Source organism: Rhineura floridana, chromosome 5, assembly GCF_030035675.1.
Source record: "Rhineura floridana isolate rRhiFlo1 chromosome 5, rRhiFlo1.hap2, whole genome shotgun sequence".
NCBI classification, from domain to species: Eukaryota; Metazoa; Chordata; class Lepidosauria; order Squamata; family Rhineuridae; genus Rhineura; species Rhineura floridana.
Window position 1 is genome coordinate 86838585 of NC_084484.1, and position 17845 is coordinate 86856429.

At 38.2% G+C, this 17845-nt stretch overlaps 1 protein-coding gene across 12 annotated transcripts in view; it reads right to left on the reverse strand.

Moving 5' to 3' along the window:
• The window catches only part of DMD (dystrophin), a 2032119-nt gene that overhangs the window by 1339790 nt on the left and 674484 nt on the right, over positions 1-17845 (reverse strand). For all 12 annotated transcript variants that reach the window (XM_061627388.1, XM_061627390.1, XM_061627384.1 and 9 more), the window contains one exon: positions 13087-13237. In XM_061627388.1, coding sequence (XP_061483372.1) covers positions 13087-13237 — 151 coding nt within the window. The remainder of the gene's footprint in view (positions 1-13086; positions 13238-17845) is intronic.

Sequence of the window (17845 nt, forward strand, 5' to 3'; positions counted from 1 at the left end):
GACGGGCTCCTGCCTCAAAAGAAGCTTATTCAGATATATCAGTCAGATTTTTTTTTTTTTTTGACTGATTAAACTTCTCCCGGGTAGGGAGAAACGAAGAGATTAACCTCAAAGCCTATTTTTGTTGGGACGACCAGATCTCATTAATTTATGGGACGAGGTCCAGCCGACGAAGGTGGGACGGATTTTCAACAACAAGCTCTATCTGATAAAGCGAACGTTCATCTTATCTTCTAAGAGAGAACGCACTAACAGGCAAGCACCCTTCTTTCTATATTTTTCTTTTACTTGACTTAAATTGTTGCTGTTTAAAAGAGATTTGCCAGATTGATCGGTTTTTGACATCTCACTGGGGAGCCATAACTTCTCTCTGCTACTCACTAATTAATAGCTTATCTCTGTTTTTGTTGCAAAAAGCTGTCCTGGATTTGCATTCTAAAGATATACACAGAAGAGGGATTTCTATTCCAGATTTTTATTTTGAAGAATATTATATTGTCTGAGACTACTCTCTTTTTGGTCTATTTTATTTTGACGAATCTGTTTCCTGACGACCGCCATTAATTGTTTCGATCCTGGGAACTGCATTTTGTTTACTTAAGCATGGAGAGATAAGGCTGTCTGCTCTGTTTATACTGTGATGTCACCAAGTTTGGAGTATTAACCCAATTGTTGCTGAAATAAGAAGTGGTTTTCCTATATTTTTCTTTTAAAATGGCAATTAAGAAAGTGGCTGAGAATCTGGAAATAACTATGTTTCAGAAAATAATGGATGAGATTGAGATAACGAAACAAAACCTGCGACAGGGTTGTAAGGAGCTGAAAATTGAATTGAGTAAAATGAAGCAGGAGATTAAAGATATAGGGGTCCCTGTGAGAGAGGTGACCCTGGAGATTGGAACAAACGTGGAACAGGAAAAAGATTTGGAGTCTATGGACTTTAGAAACAAAATCTATTGTTTGGAGACACAGGAGATTAAAGACATAGGGGTCCTTGTGAGAGAGGAGACCCTGGAGACTGGAACAGGGGTCCCTGTGAGAGAGGAGACCCTGGAGACTGGAACAGGGGTCCCTGTGAGAGAGGAGATCCCGGAGATTGGAACAAACGTGGAACAGGAACAAGATTTGGAGTCTATGGACTTTAGAAATAAAATCTATTGTTTGGAACTCAATGTTATCTCTGAAGAAATTAATGAAGATTCTAGAGATAAAGTTATCAATGGCATGGATAATCTTCTGGACTGGAATGATGTGATGGAGCCCAATATAGAGAAAATCTATGGAATTAACTGCAGCCATGTGACAATGGAAAAACTTTCAAGAGATGACCCAGTGTATTTTGAAAAAAAGAACAGAGATATGATTTTACAGCAGTATTTCAGCAACCTATTCAGAATGGATGGCAAGAAAATATTTGGGATAGAGGTAATTCCCATCAGACTCTTACTATATGACTATGGCTTTGACAGCAAGATTATTATGGAATACTGATAATGGAAGATTGGATACTGAAATTACTGGACTTAACAAGACTACTGAAGATGGAAGATGGAAAATGGAACTAATAGGGATAATAGAACAATGGCTACTGAAATTACTGAACCTAACAGATTCTGATGTGATGGATTAATTGAAATGTTTATTTTGACTATGGTTATGACAATAAGATTATCATAATTAGTAATGAGATGGATTAATCGATATGCTTATCTGGAAAAAAAAATTGATAGATATATTTCTTAAAGAATTGAAACCTCTCTTTGACTTTTTGTGGAAAGAATAAAGTAATGTTTATGAGATTTGATGATTAAGTAAGATAACTACTGGAGGAAAGTGATTTTATAATATGACTTAAGAGACAGGATTGTTATATATTATAGACTTATAACTGATTTGATCTTTGACAAATGGGAAGTCAATATTTTACTCTTTATTTTTTATTTTTCTTTTTTTTTTCTTTTTTTCTTTTTGTTTAACTATTTTTGATTTTGTTTTTTGTCTTTGAATGTTTTATGATTTCGTCTTGTATGTTTTATGAAAATCTGAATAAAAATTATTGAAAAAAAAAAAAAAGTGCAAATGAATCAGTTCCATTCAAATCTGAGTGAGGAGCTCGGGGTTGGGGGTGTTGTTCAAAACTGGGACGACGAACAAACCTCAGTCCTTCCTCCCTCCCCGATTCCACAAATGGTCCCAAGTATTTGTCAGCAACAGGAATCAGAGGCAAACCTATCGCAATATATGCTTGATGTTTGTAATCTGAGTGAATCAATTAATCATACGCTTTCAGACTGTGAGAGTTTGTAATCCTCTCACCAACGAAGTATTGAGGATCTTTCATCAATCTCAGATATAACTTCAAAGCATTCCAAAGAAAGCCGTGGTCCTGCCTTATGCATCACGCGAACAGACTTATTGTCAAAAAACTTTTTAAAAGCCGCCGATTTAGCTGAAATGGAAGATTTAGGTCACAAATTGTTGTTAACGGGGCAGCAGTGCCTTCAATTGAAAATGGAAATTGTAATTAAAGAGATTGAGAATATTAAAAATTATATCGAAGAGGAAAAAGCATTACTAAACCTCTTGATGGTGGAGCAATCCTCATTAAGTTTGCTCGCAAAAAACCTTAGCCATCCCCATAAATCGGGAAAGCATCAAAAGGGATTAAAAAGAAAAAATCTCAAAACGTTATGCAAAAGAAAGAAATCTAAGAATATCAAAATTGGAAATCCCAGTAGGATTAGTAAAATGAATTTCCAGAGGCTTTTTAAAATACTAGATAAGGAAAAACAGTTACTGCAGCTGGTAAAGAAATCGCTTGGTTCCAAAGTAGAACCATCAACTATCACAGTTTTGGAAGCTGCTCAGGATTTACAAAATGAGGCACAATTTGTCTTTTCTTCTGTCAATCCTTCTGGAACCACCCTCAACAATCAGTTCCAGAAGAGTGACTTTCGGAAGGCTTTGAGTTGGAGTCACGAAAATTTTTCATGGCAAAAAAAAGAAATAGAACCCTGGACTTTAAAATATAATTCTGATAAATTGGCTTTACTTAATCTTCCTTATACTAGAACAAATGAGAGGCCTGTGATATGGAAACAAAAAATCTATAATTTTCTTTTGTCATTGGGGTTAAAGATCATCTGGCCAGAAGATATTACAAACGTGAAGTTTCTCTATAACTCATCTTTAAATTCATCAGTTATACTTACTTTCAAATCTACGGTTATGGCAGCCCGGCTGTTTGCCAAAAGAGGCTTTCTAGACAGCCACGGAATATCTGTGCATAGATATTTTACAAATATAGCAAAGCCTCTTCCCTTGTTTATTAGGGGCTTTCCTCAAACCGGTTTTTCGAAAACAGGAAAAAAAGTAAATTCCGTTTTGGGCATAGGAAATATCTCTTCGATAAACAAAATTGCTACATTAAGCGAAAATCAACCGCCTGTTATAAAACAAACTCCATTGAAAAATTCTCCTAAATCTTCTATGTCAAAGGATTTAAAGAAACATGATGGCCTTTCATCGCCTAGGCAACTTGAGATTTCAAGTTATGATTCTTCAAATTCCACTGGCTCCAACTTCCTTACTATTGATGTGACCAGTTCCTATTCTCCAAAATCTTCTATTGAAGCTTCAGTTCATTCCCTTGAGTCGGTAAATAGCAATTCAAACCAGGAAGTGTTTTTCAACTTTGCATGTGAGGGGGAGGAAGAACTGATAGTTTCCCCTCCTTTGAGGATGCTGAACAGAGCGAAGTAATCAACAAACTTCAAAATCTGCTAAATAAGTTAAGGGCCAGAAGAACTGGATCTAGATATTTGGAGCCATATGAATTGGGATCGCCACCTAGCATCCAACCAATAAGTCCAAAAGTTACCGCGAGCAAAATGCATCTGAGTTACTCAAATGTTTGCAGACCAAATTCACCGAGTGAAACAAAAATTCAAATGGATGCTGGTCAAATTTGACGATCTTCCTCTTCATATAGAAAATCTGTGTCACCTATTGCAAAATCTCCTATGAATCCAAACATTTTTTCACTCAGTTCAATCAACTCTTGCCCCATAGCAGAAATTAATCCTTCCCAAAGCGGAAAGTCGGTTTCATCCCTTTATCAGGCTAAATTTCTCTCCTGGAATGTTGCAGGATGGTCTTCTAAGTCCAAGTGCCCTGAATGTGTGAAATTTCTGAGTTCCCATGATGTGATCTGCTTACAAGAAACGTGGTCTACTAAAAATATCTCCCTTAATGGTTTCAAAATATTAGAACTCCATGCCAGTCCGGCAAATAAAAGGGGCAGACCAAGGGCTGGCATGGCAATTTTGATCTCAACGGCGTTGGGCGCAAAAGTTAAAAAATTGATGACTTGTGACAATATAGCTATTTCTGCTTTAGTAGAATTTAATTCCTTATGTATTGTTTTAATAAATGTCTATATCCCCCCATTATCTTTAAGGAGCAACATAGTATCAAACTGGCAAAAATTGGAAAATTACATATTAAAATTAGAAAATCTTTATCCTAAGGCCAAACTCATAATCACAGGTGATCTTAATGCCAGAATAGGCCCAAATAATTATGTCTTGGCTACATCTACTCTTTGGGGGGACTTGGACCTTAATAATATAATTCCGCAATATGTTAGGAATTCTAAGGATCATAAGATCAACCTTGCTGGTATATGCTTGGTACAATTTGCGGCACGTTTAAGTTTGGAAATCATAATATGTTCGATACCTTAGTGGAATTTACTTTTGTCTCAGGGTTTGGATGTAGTGTGATAGATTATGTGTTGATATCTTCTTCTCTATTTTCCTATTTTCAAAATTTTTCAGTTGGACTTAGGACCGAGAGTGATCATTTTCCTTTATTATTTAGTTTATTTTTATCTAGACCAAATTGTTTTGTCACTGAGCATGTATATGTAAACACATCATCGGACTCCTATTATAAAAGACCTAACTGGAATGAACGAGTTATCACAAAGGTAAACGAATTCCTTGGCTCTCATTCGGGTCTTTCTTCTAGATCTCGCATAATTAAATCCAAGGAAATTCTAGAAACTTTATCTGAGTATCATTCTTTATCTTCTGTTCTAACTAAGACCTTAAAAACAACTTCTAGTTTAAATTGCAAAATCAATGACATGTATCCTAGATGGTTTGATAAGGAATGCAGAGAGTCTAAACAAAATTTATTAAAAATTTAGTCCTCATATAGAAAAATTGGGGTAAATACTTTTCCTTTAGAATACTATCAAGCAAAGAAATCTTATAAAAAACTAATTGCTCAGAAAAAGAAATCAGCTATTCAGAAAAATTGGAAAATTCTAATAAATGCCTCATTAAATAATGACTCCAAACTTTTTTGGGCTTTAGTCACTAATGCCCTAAGTTCATCCGCTTCCTCTAAATGTACTATTGCTCCAGCTATTTGGGAACAACATTTCTCTCTTGTTTTTGCCGATAAAAATCAAAAGTCCATTTGGTCTTCTTCCCAACTTTGTCTTAATGCTGTATCTGAATGGCCCCCAGTTGACCAATCAGAAGTTGTTCCTCTGATCCAAAATCTTAAAAATGGCAAGGCCCCCGGAATTGATTTAATCTTACCAGAAATGTTAAAAACAAATGTAGATTGGTGGGCTCCATTGCTATCCTCTCTTTTTACTCAAATAAATCGGTCTGGAAATATTCCCGCAATCTGGCTGGAGGCAGTTGTCATTCCTCTTTTTAAAAAAGGCGATAGGGAAGTCCCTGCAAATTATAGGCCTATTAGCCTCCTTTCAGTTGTTGGTAAGATTTACGCGAGCTATTTGAATGTGAAATTACAATTATGGATAGAAGAAAATTCCATTTTGGGTCAAGAACAAGCGGGCTTTTGTAAAAAGAGATCTACATTAGCTCACTGCTTAGTACTCAGACATCTCTTGGAAAAATATACAAATGGCTTGAATAGGGGCCTTTATGTAGCCTTCATGGATCTCAGGATGGCTTTTGATTCAGTCCCTAGAAAACTTTTATGGGCCAAATTAAACAAAACCTCGATCGACAAACGTCTTCTATTTCTAATCAGTCGTCTATATCAATCTACGTCAATATGGGTACGTTATGAGCCAAATGGAAATTTGACCAATCCCATCCCAGTAACAATAGGTGTGTGTCAAGGGTGTGTGTTGGCACCAACTTTATTTAACCTTTTTATTAACAATTTAAAAGAAAACTTTTGCTCAAGGAAGTTACACTCCCCTAAAATAGCAGAGGTAAGTTGTCCTCTCTTGCTTTATGCCGACAACTCTGTCTTGTTGTCCTTTTCAGAAATAGGTTTAAAGCGTCTTTTGAGAATTTTTATGGTCTATTGCGAAAAAAATTCCCTTAGTATAAATTTTTCTAAATCCAAAATAATGGTTTTCTTGCGAAATCAACGGAAACATTATTGGAAAATTAGAGACCAACAAATTAGCCAAGTAAATAAATTCAAGTATCTTGGTATATTTTTTTGTTCTTCCCTGTCATGGTCCCCTCAGATTTGTGCGGCTACTTCCTCTGCACAAAATATTTCCAAAATCATTATTAGATTTTTCCATTCTAGAGGTGGCAGGTATATTCCTGCAGCCCTAAAAATTTTTAAAGCCAAAATATTACCGCATCTACTTTATGGCATACCTATTTGGATTACAAATTTTAACTCCAAAGTAGAACAAGTACTCTCGGATTTCTTGAGGGCCATATTTGGGTTTCCTTGTTGTGCCTCTCCAGCCGGTCTTTGTCTGGAAGCAGGAATTAATTCTGTAGAATGTTTAGCATGGTTGCAAGCTTTTAGTTTTTGGACTAAAATGGCATACACAGGTCCTTCCCTGGGATACCTTCACCTACTATGGGGGGGACCCTTTTGATAGCTCCTGGTCCAAAATTTTAAATGAAAAGTTAAATTACTTAGGTTTATCTAAAGAATTTCTGGCTTCCTGGGACCCACAGGTTGTAATGCACACAATTGGCCAACAGATAAAAGATATAGATCGTCAGTTTCTAATGTCAAAAGTAAAAACTTCTTGTTCTCCATCTCATTTTGGCCTGAGTTTTTGTTTTCCAAATCATGCTTCATATTTAGAAGAATTAACCTTTGCGCAATACAGATTCCTGTTTTCCCAAGCTAGATTCAATTGCTTACCTTCCACTATCCTAACGGGTCGCTTTCAAGGTATTCCTGTGGAAAATCATTTTTGTATCTGCAAGATGAATTTACCTGAAACTATCTGTCATGTCCTCTTTGTTTGCGAACTATACTCCGATGTAAGAAATGTTTTTATCTCACCTCTTTTTATAGGTCTTCCTGGTAGATCTTTAACCTGGAAAACACACTATCTTCTATCTGATAAATGTAAAATTGTTACTCTACATGTGGCAAAATTTCTTTATATAGCTCAGTCTATACGTAAAAGGCAGGCTTTATAATTTTATGTTAATGATTCACTTGATTTAAAAGTCTTGATATATTCTATTTTAAATATTGTTTTATGGGTCTCTTTAAATTGCTTATTTTTAAGATTAGTTCAATAGATAGAAGGTATTGTTATGTTGTCTAAGCTTCGGCTGAAATTTGGTTTGAAGTAAGAATAGTTAGCAAATCTAAGAGTATATGAGATTTTAAATGTTTTGAAATATATATCGAGCTGTTGTAAAATTTTGTATTTTGTATTTTGGGTCTATGACCGTAATAAACTGAATTGAATTGGTAATGTTTATCATTATTATTATTAAAGCTCATTATTCTGGTAGTAAATAGCCAGCCTGCATTGATTTCTAAGGAGCTTTTTTTGGTATGTTTTATCACTTGGGAGATGGAAATAGCCTTTCCACTGCTCAGACCTTTTACCCAATAGGGCAGGGAGGGGTTCTAAGGGGTGAATCAGCCTTAAAATCCTGCAGCCTTTCACAGGTTTTGGAGGGAAAAGGGATGTCATCAGTTCAGTTTTTTGTGCTTTAGGCAGAGCTTGGAAAAGTTACTTTTTTGAACTACAACTCCCATCAGCCCCAGCCAGCACATGCTGGGGCTGATGGGAGTTGTAGTTCAAAAAAGTAACTTTTCCAAGCTCTGGCTTTAGGTACCAAAACATAGGTACCAAGCCTATGTCCACCCAGATCATTTGGATATCCACATTACATGTTTCCATAAAAATCATAATTCACATAATCATTTGACAGCACACACCAATACACTAAAATCAAGAGATCCCCAACCAGCTGGTGCACACTTTTGTAGCTACCCAAAAAACAGCAAGCCATTTTGTAAGGCTACAAGGAGCTGGGTCACTCCCATATTGTCTCAGTCCCAGCAAGCGATGGTAATAATCCTGGGAGGAGTTTCTAAGAAATAATTACGTGTCTCAGGACCCCAGTATTTCAAGGATGACCTCTCACCATATGAACCAACCTGATCCCTGCAATGGTCATTGGAGGCCCTTCTTCATGTGCCCCTCCATGGGAGATTTGGAAAGTTGCAACACAAGAAAAGACCTTTTCAGTGGAAACTCACTGCTGTAGAATTCTCTCCCCAGGGAGGCACACATGGCACCATCTTTAGGCACCAGGCAAACACCTTCCTCTACATTCAGGTCTTTGGTCATTGATGATCTCTTTTAGTTGGGTGGGACTGATATACCTGCCCTTTATTTGTACCTATTGGGTTTGTTTTGATTTGTTTTTAATTGCCAGAGGGTTTTTTTTTAGGTTTTATGGATTCTGTTGCTTTATTGGTTATATAATTCATTTTGGGTCATCTGGTGAGAAAACTGACCTATTAACCTTAACAAAGATAACAATAATGATAACAACAAAAACAATGATAGCCTAGTGAGATGGCAGGTCTCTGGAAGAAGCTCTTCCTCCCTATCCATTTTTTCCTTTTGTAGGTTACAATAGAGCTGTCAGGCTACTTCATAAAAAAAATCTTCCCACTCCTGTCAGTAAAAATGTACTTATAAGACTGAATCAGACTGGGACTAAAATCAAAGAATCACAGCACAAAAATAGTAAATCAATGCATGATCAAATAATAAAGTCTGCCAGGACCAGAAATAAATGTATCTTTCCCAGAGCTTGGAAAAGTTACTTTTTTGAACTACAACTCCCATCAGCCCAATCCAGTGGGCATGCTGGCTGGGGCTGATGGGAGCTGTAGTTCACAAAAGTAACTTTTCCAAGCTCTGGTCTTTCCTGTAGTGGCTCATTATGGTTGATTTAGACAATAGAATGGATTTCCATGACAGATTAAAAATGAAATTGTGTGATGCATCAAAGAAATGCAAAGCATACAAGAAAAGAGGTAACTATCCAAATGCTATTTTTGTTGAAGCACCAACTTTGCTGTCCTGGGCTCCTGCAGGGAGGAAGGGCGGGATATAAATCTAATAATAATAAGAGTGTTTGGGAGAATGGAATTACAACAAAAGTCATTCTTGCAAGATTCAACATATACTAGTGAAACCAGCATGTTGGCTGGGATACAAGATTATGGTCACCTGATATACGCCAGAGAATACTATCAAGAGGTATTGTTTTGTAATATTATGCACCATATTTGAATATGTTTTAGACATGACTTATATGCTGAGGAAATAAAGTCCATGGCATCATCTTTCACCAGAAAGAACAAGAACAAGGAAACATGTTGCTGGCCACATCATCACAAGCACCTTCTCTACATCATCAGGCCACACACACTGAAAACTATCCCAAGAAGTTGCAGCAGATGTTGCACTGGACACCTCACTGGAGACTACAGTGAATTTTGATATGGTATCAAGGTTGCTAAGGAGGTGAACAACTTTACCCTCAAAGTGCCTTGCAAACAATTCACAGTGGCTTCCAAAGGGTCTAAAACTCAGTTTCCTGGAATAAACACTAATTGACCACAGACAATATGAAAAAGCTTCACTGGGCAGCTAACTGAGGATGCAATGGAGACAGAGTAGCAGGTCTTCTTTGCCACTCTCTCTGCCACACAGTAAGCACAGTTATATTGTTCCATTTATGCCTGGTTAGCCCCACAGCATGTCTTTGGCCATTTATGGTCTTCCTTCTGTACTGTAAGAATGTTAAGACTAATGCAGCAGCCCTGGCCTTAACAGCAAACCATCTGATTGATCCCAGTTTATTTAAGTGAATGATCACTATTTTAAGGCCTGTTTCTTCTATCTGGGTTAAGAAAGAGAAAATGAAACATTAGGAACTGAGCCAAGTGTTAAATTTGACAGAGAGGCAAATAATGCAGACAAAAAAGTAACCATTAATGCAACATTTACTTTCAAGGACAAAAGAATTAATCATCCTTTTCAAGAGGGAAGTAAAAGGTTACAAAATACATCAAGGGAAATGAAAGAAAAGAATTATAGTGATGGGAACAGATCTGAAGAGCAACAGGCATTTTTGCTGATCCCTTTCTACCTACAAAAAATGTCACCTATCCACTAACATAAAAAAATCCAGGGATCTAAACTCTACTCAAGCACTTGCACACTGGCAGGTTAAATGTATGAAAACCTTGACTAGTCAGCAAAACACAAGGAAAGAAGGGACCAAATGGACTTTCCAAGGTCCAGAGTTTAGATAAAGCCTTCTCAGATGTCCCAACTAGAGTTATCTCAGCTACCATGAGGACACAAAGAAGAACCTCCCCAACAGATTTTAGTGAGTGGGCGATCAGGTATGGGACTGAAGTAGACAGTCCTTTATGTATCCAAGATCCAACCCTTGTTTACTTTAATTATAATTTCCAGCACTGAATTTTGCATAGAAATATGCAAAACAAAACAACCTTAGAGTAACTATAGCACACAGAATTTAAATCTATTCCAAGTGTTGGAATGCAAATGTTTTGTATTTTATGATTTCAGTTGTCTCCCAATAAAAACAAAGTGTAGGGGAGACCAGCAGACTAGGCACAACTCCAACCACTTGTTCTGCACTGTGTGTCTTCTGCACGCCTAACACTCATAGTTGCCATATAGGTTTATTGTTCTGTCCAAACCCTACTAAAGTCTACTAGTTTTTTCTATGACCTATCTTTTACCAGAGAAGTATTAATTATCTTATAATACCTTGGATGAGGAGGTACAAAGCATGCTTATCAAATCTGCAGATGATACAAAGTTGGGGGGGCATACCTAATACCGTGGAAGACAGAAACAAAATTCAAAGGGACCTTGATAGTCTGGAGTATGGGGCTGAAAACAACAGAATGAAATTCAACAGGGATAAATGCAAAGTTCTACACCTAGGAAAAAGAAACCAAATGCACAGTTATAAGATGGGGGATACTTGGCTCAGCAGTATGACATGTGAGAAGGATCTTGGAATTGTCGTTGATCACAAGCTGAATATGAGCCAAGAGTGTGATGTGGCTGCAAAAAAGGCAAATGCTATATTAGTCTGCATTAAGAGAAGTATAGTTTCCAAATCTCGTGAAGTACTAGTTCCCCTTTATTCAGCACTGGTTAGGCCTCATCTTGAGTACTGTGTCCAGTTCTGGTCTCCACACTTCAAGAAGGATGCAGACAAACTGGAACGGGTTCAGAGGAGGGCAGCAAAGATTATCAGAGAACTGGAAACAAAGCCCTATGAGGAGAGACTGAAAGAACTGGGCATGTTTAGCCTGGAGAAGAGAAGACTGAGGGGAGATATGATAGCACTCTTCAAGTACATGAAAGGTTGTCACATAGAGGAGGGCCAGGATCTCTTCTCGATCGTCCCAAAGTGCAGGACATGCAATAATGGGCTCAAGTTGCAGGAAGCCAGATTTCGACTGGACATCAGGAAAAACTTCCTAACTGTTAGAGCCATACGACAATGGAACTGATTACCTAGAGAGGTAGTGAGCTCTCCGACACTGGAGGCACTCAAGAGGCAGCTGGAGAGCCATCTGTCGGGAATGCTTTGATTTGGATTCCTGCATTGAGCAGGGGGTTAGACTCAATGGCTTTATAGGCCCCTTCCAACTCCTATTCTATGACACTATGATTCTATGATCTATTAACTGTGGGATGCATATGTATAAGAGATGCAAAGATTAAATAAAACCTTCACAAATGAAAATATGCATCTACTTTAATTATAATTAACATTTTCTCCTCCTAAAATACATTTATCCTTTCTCATGGCAGAACACTGCAATTAAATGTAAACATTGCATAAAATGCTTTCCAAATGAAAACAAAAGCAAGAAATCAACAGTTCTATAGAACAGGTTAATGTATACACATAAGCCTAGTTCACGTCACTTTATACCATAGTTTAAATTAAGCTATTTTTTTTTGTCATAAGAACAAACTTTGATTTATCATAGGGGTTTGTTAGGAGAAAAACAAGAGATAAGTGTTCGTTTAACAAAGACTAAACCCACTCACTCACTCAAATTGGATTTAGGCTTAGGCTTGCAGCTTTTTTATAGCAGAAGGCTTCTTAGAGATCTTCACGTATATAACAGAAACCTTCTTAGAGCACAACAAAAAACAGTCTTACTCAAGTCTTTTTTTTTCACTATGTGCTAGCTTGTTGTTTTTATAATTAAATTCATTTTTCAAAACACTGCACATCTTTTCCAATACAAAGGCAGGCACTCAGTTTGAATACTTTACAATGCTCGGGGGCTGCATGCCCAGAGTCCCAGCACTGCTAATGAGATTAGAAATCCCGATTATAGTAACAGTGTCGATTTGTTACTGGAGTACTCTAAAAGGAAAACACGAGATAGCAGAAGAAAGAAATCAGGGAATAATAACATCTGAAATGTTATTATTGTATTTTGCAGTAAATAGTATATTGCAATTCCCTTTTCCCTTACCATCCCTTTACCACATTTTGTTCTGTGAATAATGCCTGTGTGAAAGAAAGAAGAAAACCATGACAAGCCTGGTCTTATTATTGGAAAATTCAGGATTTCTGTGTTATGTTTTGAAGGTTTTGTTCCGTTCCAATCTATATTTGTATACATTGTTTCATTTTTCCATATAATACTTTGTTGATATATTTCTACATAATTTACATTCCCCCTCTAGGTGGACTCGAGAAATAAATTGCATTTGCTTACCTTATGTTCTTCTACCTGCCGCTTTAAGTCCTCCAAATCAGGACCCAAGGGTTCTGACTCTATCCTTTTTGTTCGTTCTTCTGTTTTAGTTAACCATTCAGAGAGTTGGCTTAGCTGCTGGTTTTGTAAATCCATTAGAACTCGGTGTAAACTGGAAACAATTTTTTTTAAAAAAAGCACAGTGAATGAAAGTCAAGTGGATGTAGCATTAAATACATCAGTCCATTGCACACTATGGGCCAAAAACTCATGTTAACCATATGAGCCATTTTGGCCAGGAAGAAGTTTAGAAACAAAGAAACAGGCTGAGGTTGCTTCCACACTATACTCTTTAGTGTTGCTAAGGAACTACTTTCTTTGGTATTTTATCTTATTTTTATCTTAGTGTACACTGAGTTGGTAGCTTTGAGCTGTGAAGCAGTTTATAAATCTGCAAAACTATAAAACAAAATACTTTTCAATAAGTTGTGATGGAATTTAAATGTAAGTTTCAGATAGCATAAACTACCACAAATTCCCCATGGCCAAGGTACTTCTACTGCAGGGGCAGGAAAACCTTTTTTCTATGAAGGGTCACTTATCCACAAGAAAAGTCCTCAGCTGATGATTGGTTGTAGTCAAAGCCAAATGTGGGTAGATTTTGCAGTACCACATGATTAAATTGTTCACTCTCTCTCTGCTTTCCTATCTTATATCCCGTGCTTCCCAGTGGTGATCTTAAAGGGGACTACAGAGCATAGGCCCAGGGACCCACAGTCTGGAGGGGTGGCAAGTGGTTGTGCTACACTACCAATCACTACAACATTAAGAACATTTTTTTTCTTAAAAGAAATAAAATATTTCAAAGAGTGTGTGCACTGCTTCAAAATGAAGCTGTTACTTTCCTTTCCCTGGTTTCTCTGGGCTCTGCTCTGCTTGAAAATAAAAATAATACAAAATGTGCCAACTGCTGTCACTGCTTCCACCTGGTAAGGCCATCAGATAGTGGAACAGTCACAAACAGGTCTCTTTTTATTTCTGCAAAAAATAAGGTCATTGGGCATTCTGAAGCTAGCATACCTGACAACCTCTGGAAAAAGTTTTGCAAAAAGAAGGGGGAAAAAGATATCCAAGGGGGAGGATGAAGACTGACAATGCAGTGAAAGGAAATGACCAGGATCCCACTTTCTTTATTTTTTTAATAAAAAAAGAATGGCTCCTATTTGTTTTTTTCCCTTCACCTCCTGATAAGTGGGAGGGATGGGTGAAGCGAGTGACCAGCCATCGAGTGATGTGGAATGAAGCAACAACAATCTCTGTAACAAATTTGGATAAGGTAGGAAGAAAATGAACTTGTTCTTTCATCTTCCCTAAGCAGAGTAAAGGTGGGAGTGAGCAGCCATGGTAGTGTATGTGTGTGGAGAGACAATGGAGTAACAGAGTGACTAGGGCAGTTGGGGGGCATGGAAATGATCTTGCCCAGCACTCCCTCAAATATGGCAGTACCTCCATTCCATCTCTCCATTCACTTCGGCTGCCCCCCAATCCCCCCTCCTTTAACAGATCCAATCTGATCACTGGCAGAGGCTTTCCTCCCTGCTCCTTCCATCACTCCATTCGTTTTGGTTTTGTCAATGTTTGTTTTTCTCCTTCATACCCTTCTCCCCGCCACCACTTCACATCAAGTTTTTTCTCCCAAGATCACCATGTAGCAGCAATGTCCACCTGCCCCCTCCCCCCCCGCTCTCTCTCTCTCTCACATACACACTGCATCAAAGAGTAAGCGGTTCCCAGAGGAGTAATTCAGAAAGCAAGAATGGACTGTCAGTGTTCTGCACTGATGTAGGCTGGGGACTGTAGGTTTTCCACTATTTACACTATTTATGAAAAAAGTCCCATTCAGCAAAGATCCCTTCTAATGTTAATTGTTTCCTGCTTGCAGTTCTTTTATTGCTTCTTGTTGAGTTCAGCATTGACATTTCTGATGTGATGGAAAGCACTGCTAATTGCCCATTGAATAGCCTCTCTTTCTGTTCTAATTTTTGATTGTTGTTTGAGTTGTGTGAACCACCCAGACAACCTTGGTAACTGGGCAATCAATAAAGGTAGAAAAAAAATCCATAAATACCTCCACAGAAATGGAAGCTGTCCTTAAAAGACATCTAAGCGAGGCTATTAAAGGGCAAATAAACAGGAAATCCTGCTGCCATGCTTAAGCAATTAAAGGACAGAAACTGCAAGCAAAAATGTAATTAATAGAGGTCCTAATATGCCTCAATTGCACTTTGCATATCCATACTAGCACCAAAATTGAATTTATTTATTTATTTTAAATGGGTCACAAATCAGATCTTGAAAAGGTTTGCAGAAAACACTGGAATGCAATGATTTGTAAACAATGTCACCTATACCAGAAGTTCTCAGTTTTTGCCCAGACTACAGACTACTTGAAAATTGGTGATAGTCGCTAAGTTACCAAGTGCTGATAAAACTGAAAAATAATATTAAACAATCAGTCATTTTCTCCATAGTTTTAAATAATTGGGACTGTTGAATTCTTGAAGCCTATCTTTCTTTTGTGTTAAGGGACAAACATATTGAATTTTTAAATCATATTTTCTAGTGTAAGAAAAGCTATATTTATTTATTTATTATTTATTACATTTATACCCCACCTTTCTTTTCATGACTGAAACCCAAGGTGGCTTACATATGGTTCCCATGCGGTCTCCCATCCAGGCACTGACCAGACCTGACCCTGCTTAGCTTCAGTAGGGAGCTGGCCTTATGTGCCTTCAAGCCATAGCCTGGGATATATGTATATATTCCCTTATGCAGGGATTATCGCTGTTATGGGAAATAATGAAATTCAACAGGGAGATGTACAAAGTTCTACACCAAAGAACAAGAAACCAAATGCAGTTATAAAATGGGGGATACTCAGCTCAGCAATACTACATGTGAGAAGGATCTTGGGATTGTAGTTGATCACAAACTGAATATAAGCCAACAGTGTGATGTGGCTGCAAAAAAGGCAAATGCTATTTTAGGCTGCATTAACATAAGCATATTTTCCAAATCATGTGAAGTACTAGTTCCTCTCTATTCAGCACTGGTTAGAAGGAAAAGATGCATCATGTCTCCACTCCAAAAGAACTCTTTTAATGCAGCAGTGGAGGGGGATACTTTTGCCTTGGTTTGGTCCTAACCTGGAGAGAGGGAAATCCTGAGGCATAGCTATCCCACCCCTACTTCTGGTCAGAGTTCCTACACACCTGCATTCACACAGCTGCACAGAACTGCTCAACCTAAAGCCAGGATAGCAGAGGAATATTTATCTGCCGTTGAGGAACTGCTCAGCCGCCAGCCATGGCTCTCCCCCACCAACCCCACTCCTACAGCCACAGCGAGGTGCGGCAGTGCTGCTTCAAGGGTGACTGCCTGGTACTCGCCAGCAGACGCCTCTACAACATGTTGGACTTCGTGCAGCTCCACCCAGGTGGGCCGGAGCTGCTGCTGGAGCGGGCTGGCACTGACATGAGCACTGTGCTGGATGGGCCGTCGCACTGGCACTCGCAGAACGTGTGCCGCTGGCTCGAGCAGTACTACCTGGGCAAGCTCGATGAAGGCCAGCCCGAGGAGGGAGAAGCACCGCAGCAGCAGCAGCAGGAGCAGGTGTAGAACTTTGCACTCAGTTGTCTCTGATTCTTCTTGTCTCCTGGAGCTGCCTCAAACAATGGAACTCCACCAGTCCTCAGGAATGACAAAGGCCAAAGAGATGGATTGTACTAATTTATTTAAGTTTAGATTACTTCTTTTGTCATACTGAATGTATTTTATGTTTGCTAAATTGTTTATTTTTGTCTTATTTGAATGTATTGCTATGTTTTGTAAACTGACCTCTCTCCCCTACCCCAATGCTTTTATTTTGAGCGTTTGTTGTAAGCCACTTTGGGCACAGGTCACTGTGAAAAGGTGGCATATAAATAAACCCAATCAATCAATCACTGGTTAGGCCTCATCTTGAGTATTGCATCCAGGTCTGGACAACACTCTTTAAGAAAGATGCAGACGAAATGGAACGGGTTCAGAGGAGGGCAAGAAGGATGATCAGGTGATTGGAAACAAAGCCCTATGAGGAAAGACTGAAAGAACTGGGCATGTTTAGCCTTGAGAAGACTGAAGGGAGATATGATAGCACTCTTCAAGTACTTGAAAAGTTGCCACACAGAGGAGGGCCAGGATCGCTTCTTGATCTTCCCAGTGTGCAGGACATGGAATAATGGGCTCAAGTTATGAGCCAGATTTCAACTGAACATCAGGAAAAACATCAGGGCGGTATGACAATGGAACCAATTACTTAGGGAGGTGGTGGGGTCTCTAACTCTGGAGGCATTCAAGTGGCAGTTGCACAGCCACTTCTCAGGTTTGCTTTAATTTGGATTCATGCATTTAGTAGTGGGTTGGACTTGATGGCCTTATAGGCCCCTTCCAACTCTGCAATTCTATGAAATATGATATGTAAAGCATGCCTTATTCTCAAAAAGGAACATTACGTGTAAAAATAAAGGTTCTCATTTCAAAATGGGTATTTAATGGCTCATATACCGTTATGGATTCAAAGAGTTGACTTAAACTAGTTCATTAGTTATTCTGAGGAAATCAATTTGTTGTTTAAAACATAAGAATGAGAACGTTGATCTTTTTATTCAATCAGGTTAAAATTAAAACTACTGATAAAAAGCTAAACAAACAGAAGACAAGTATTTGGACAGAAACA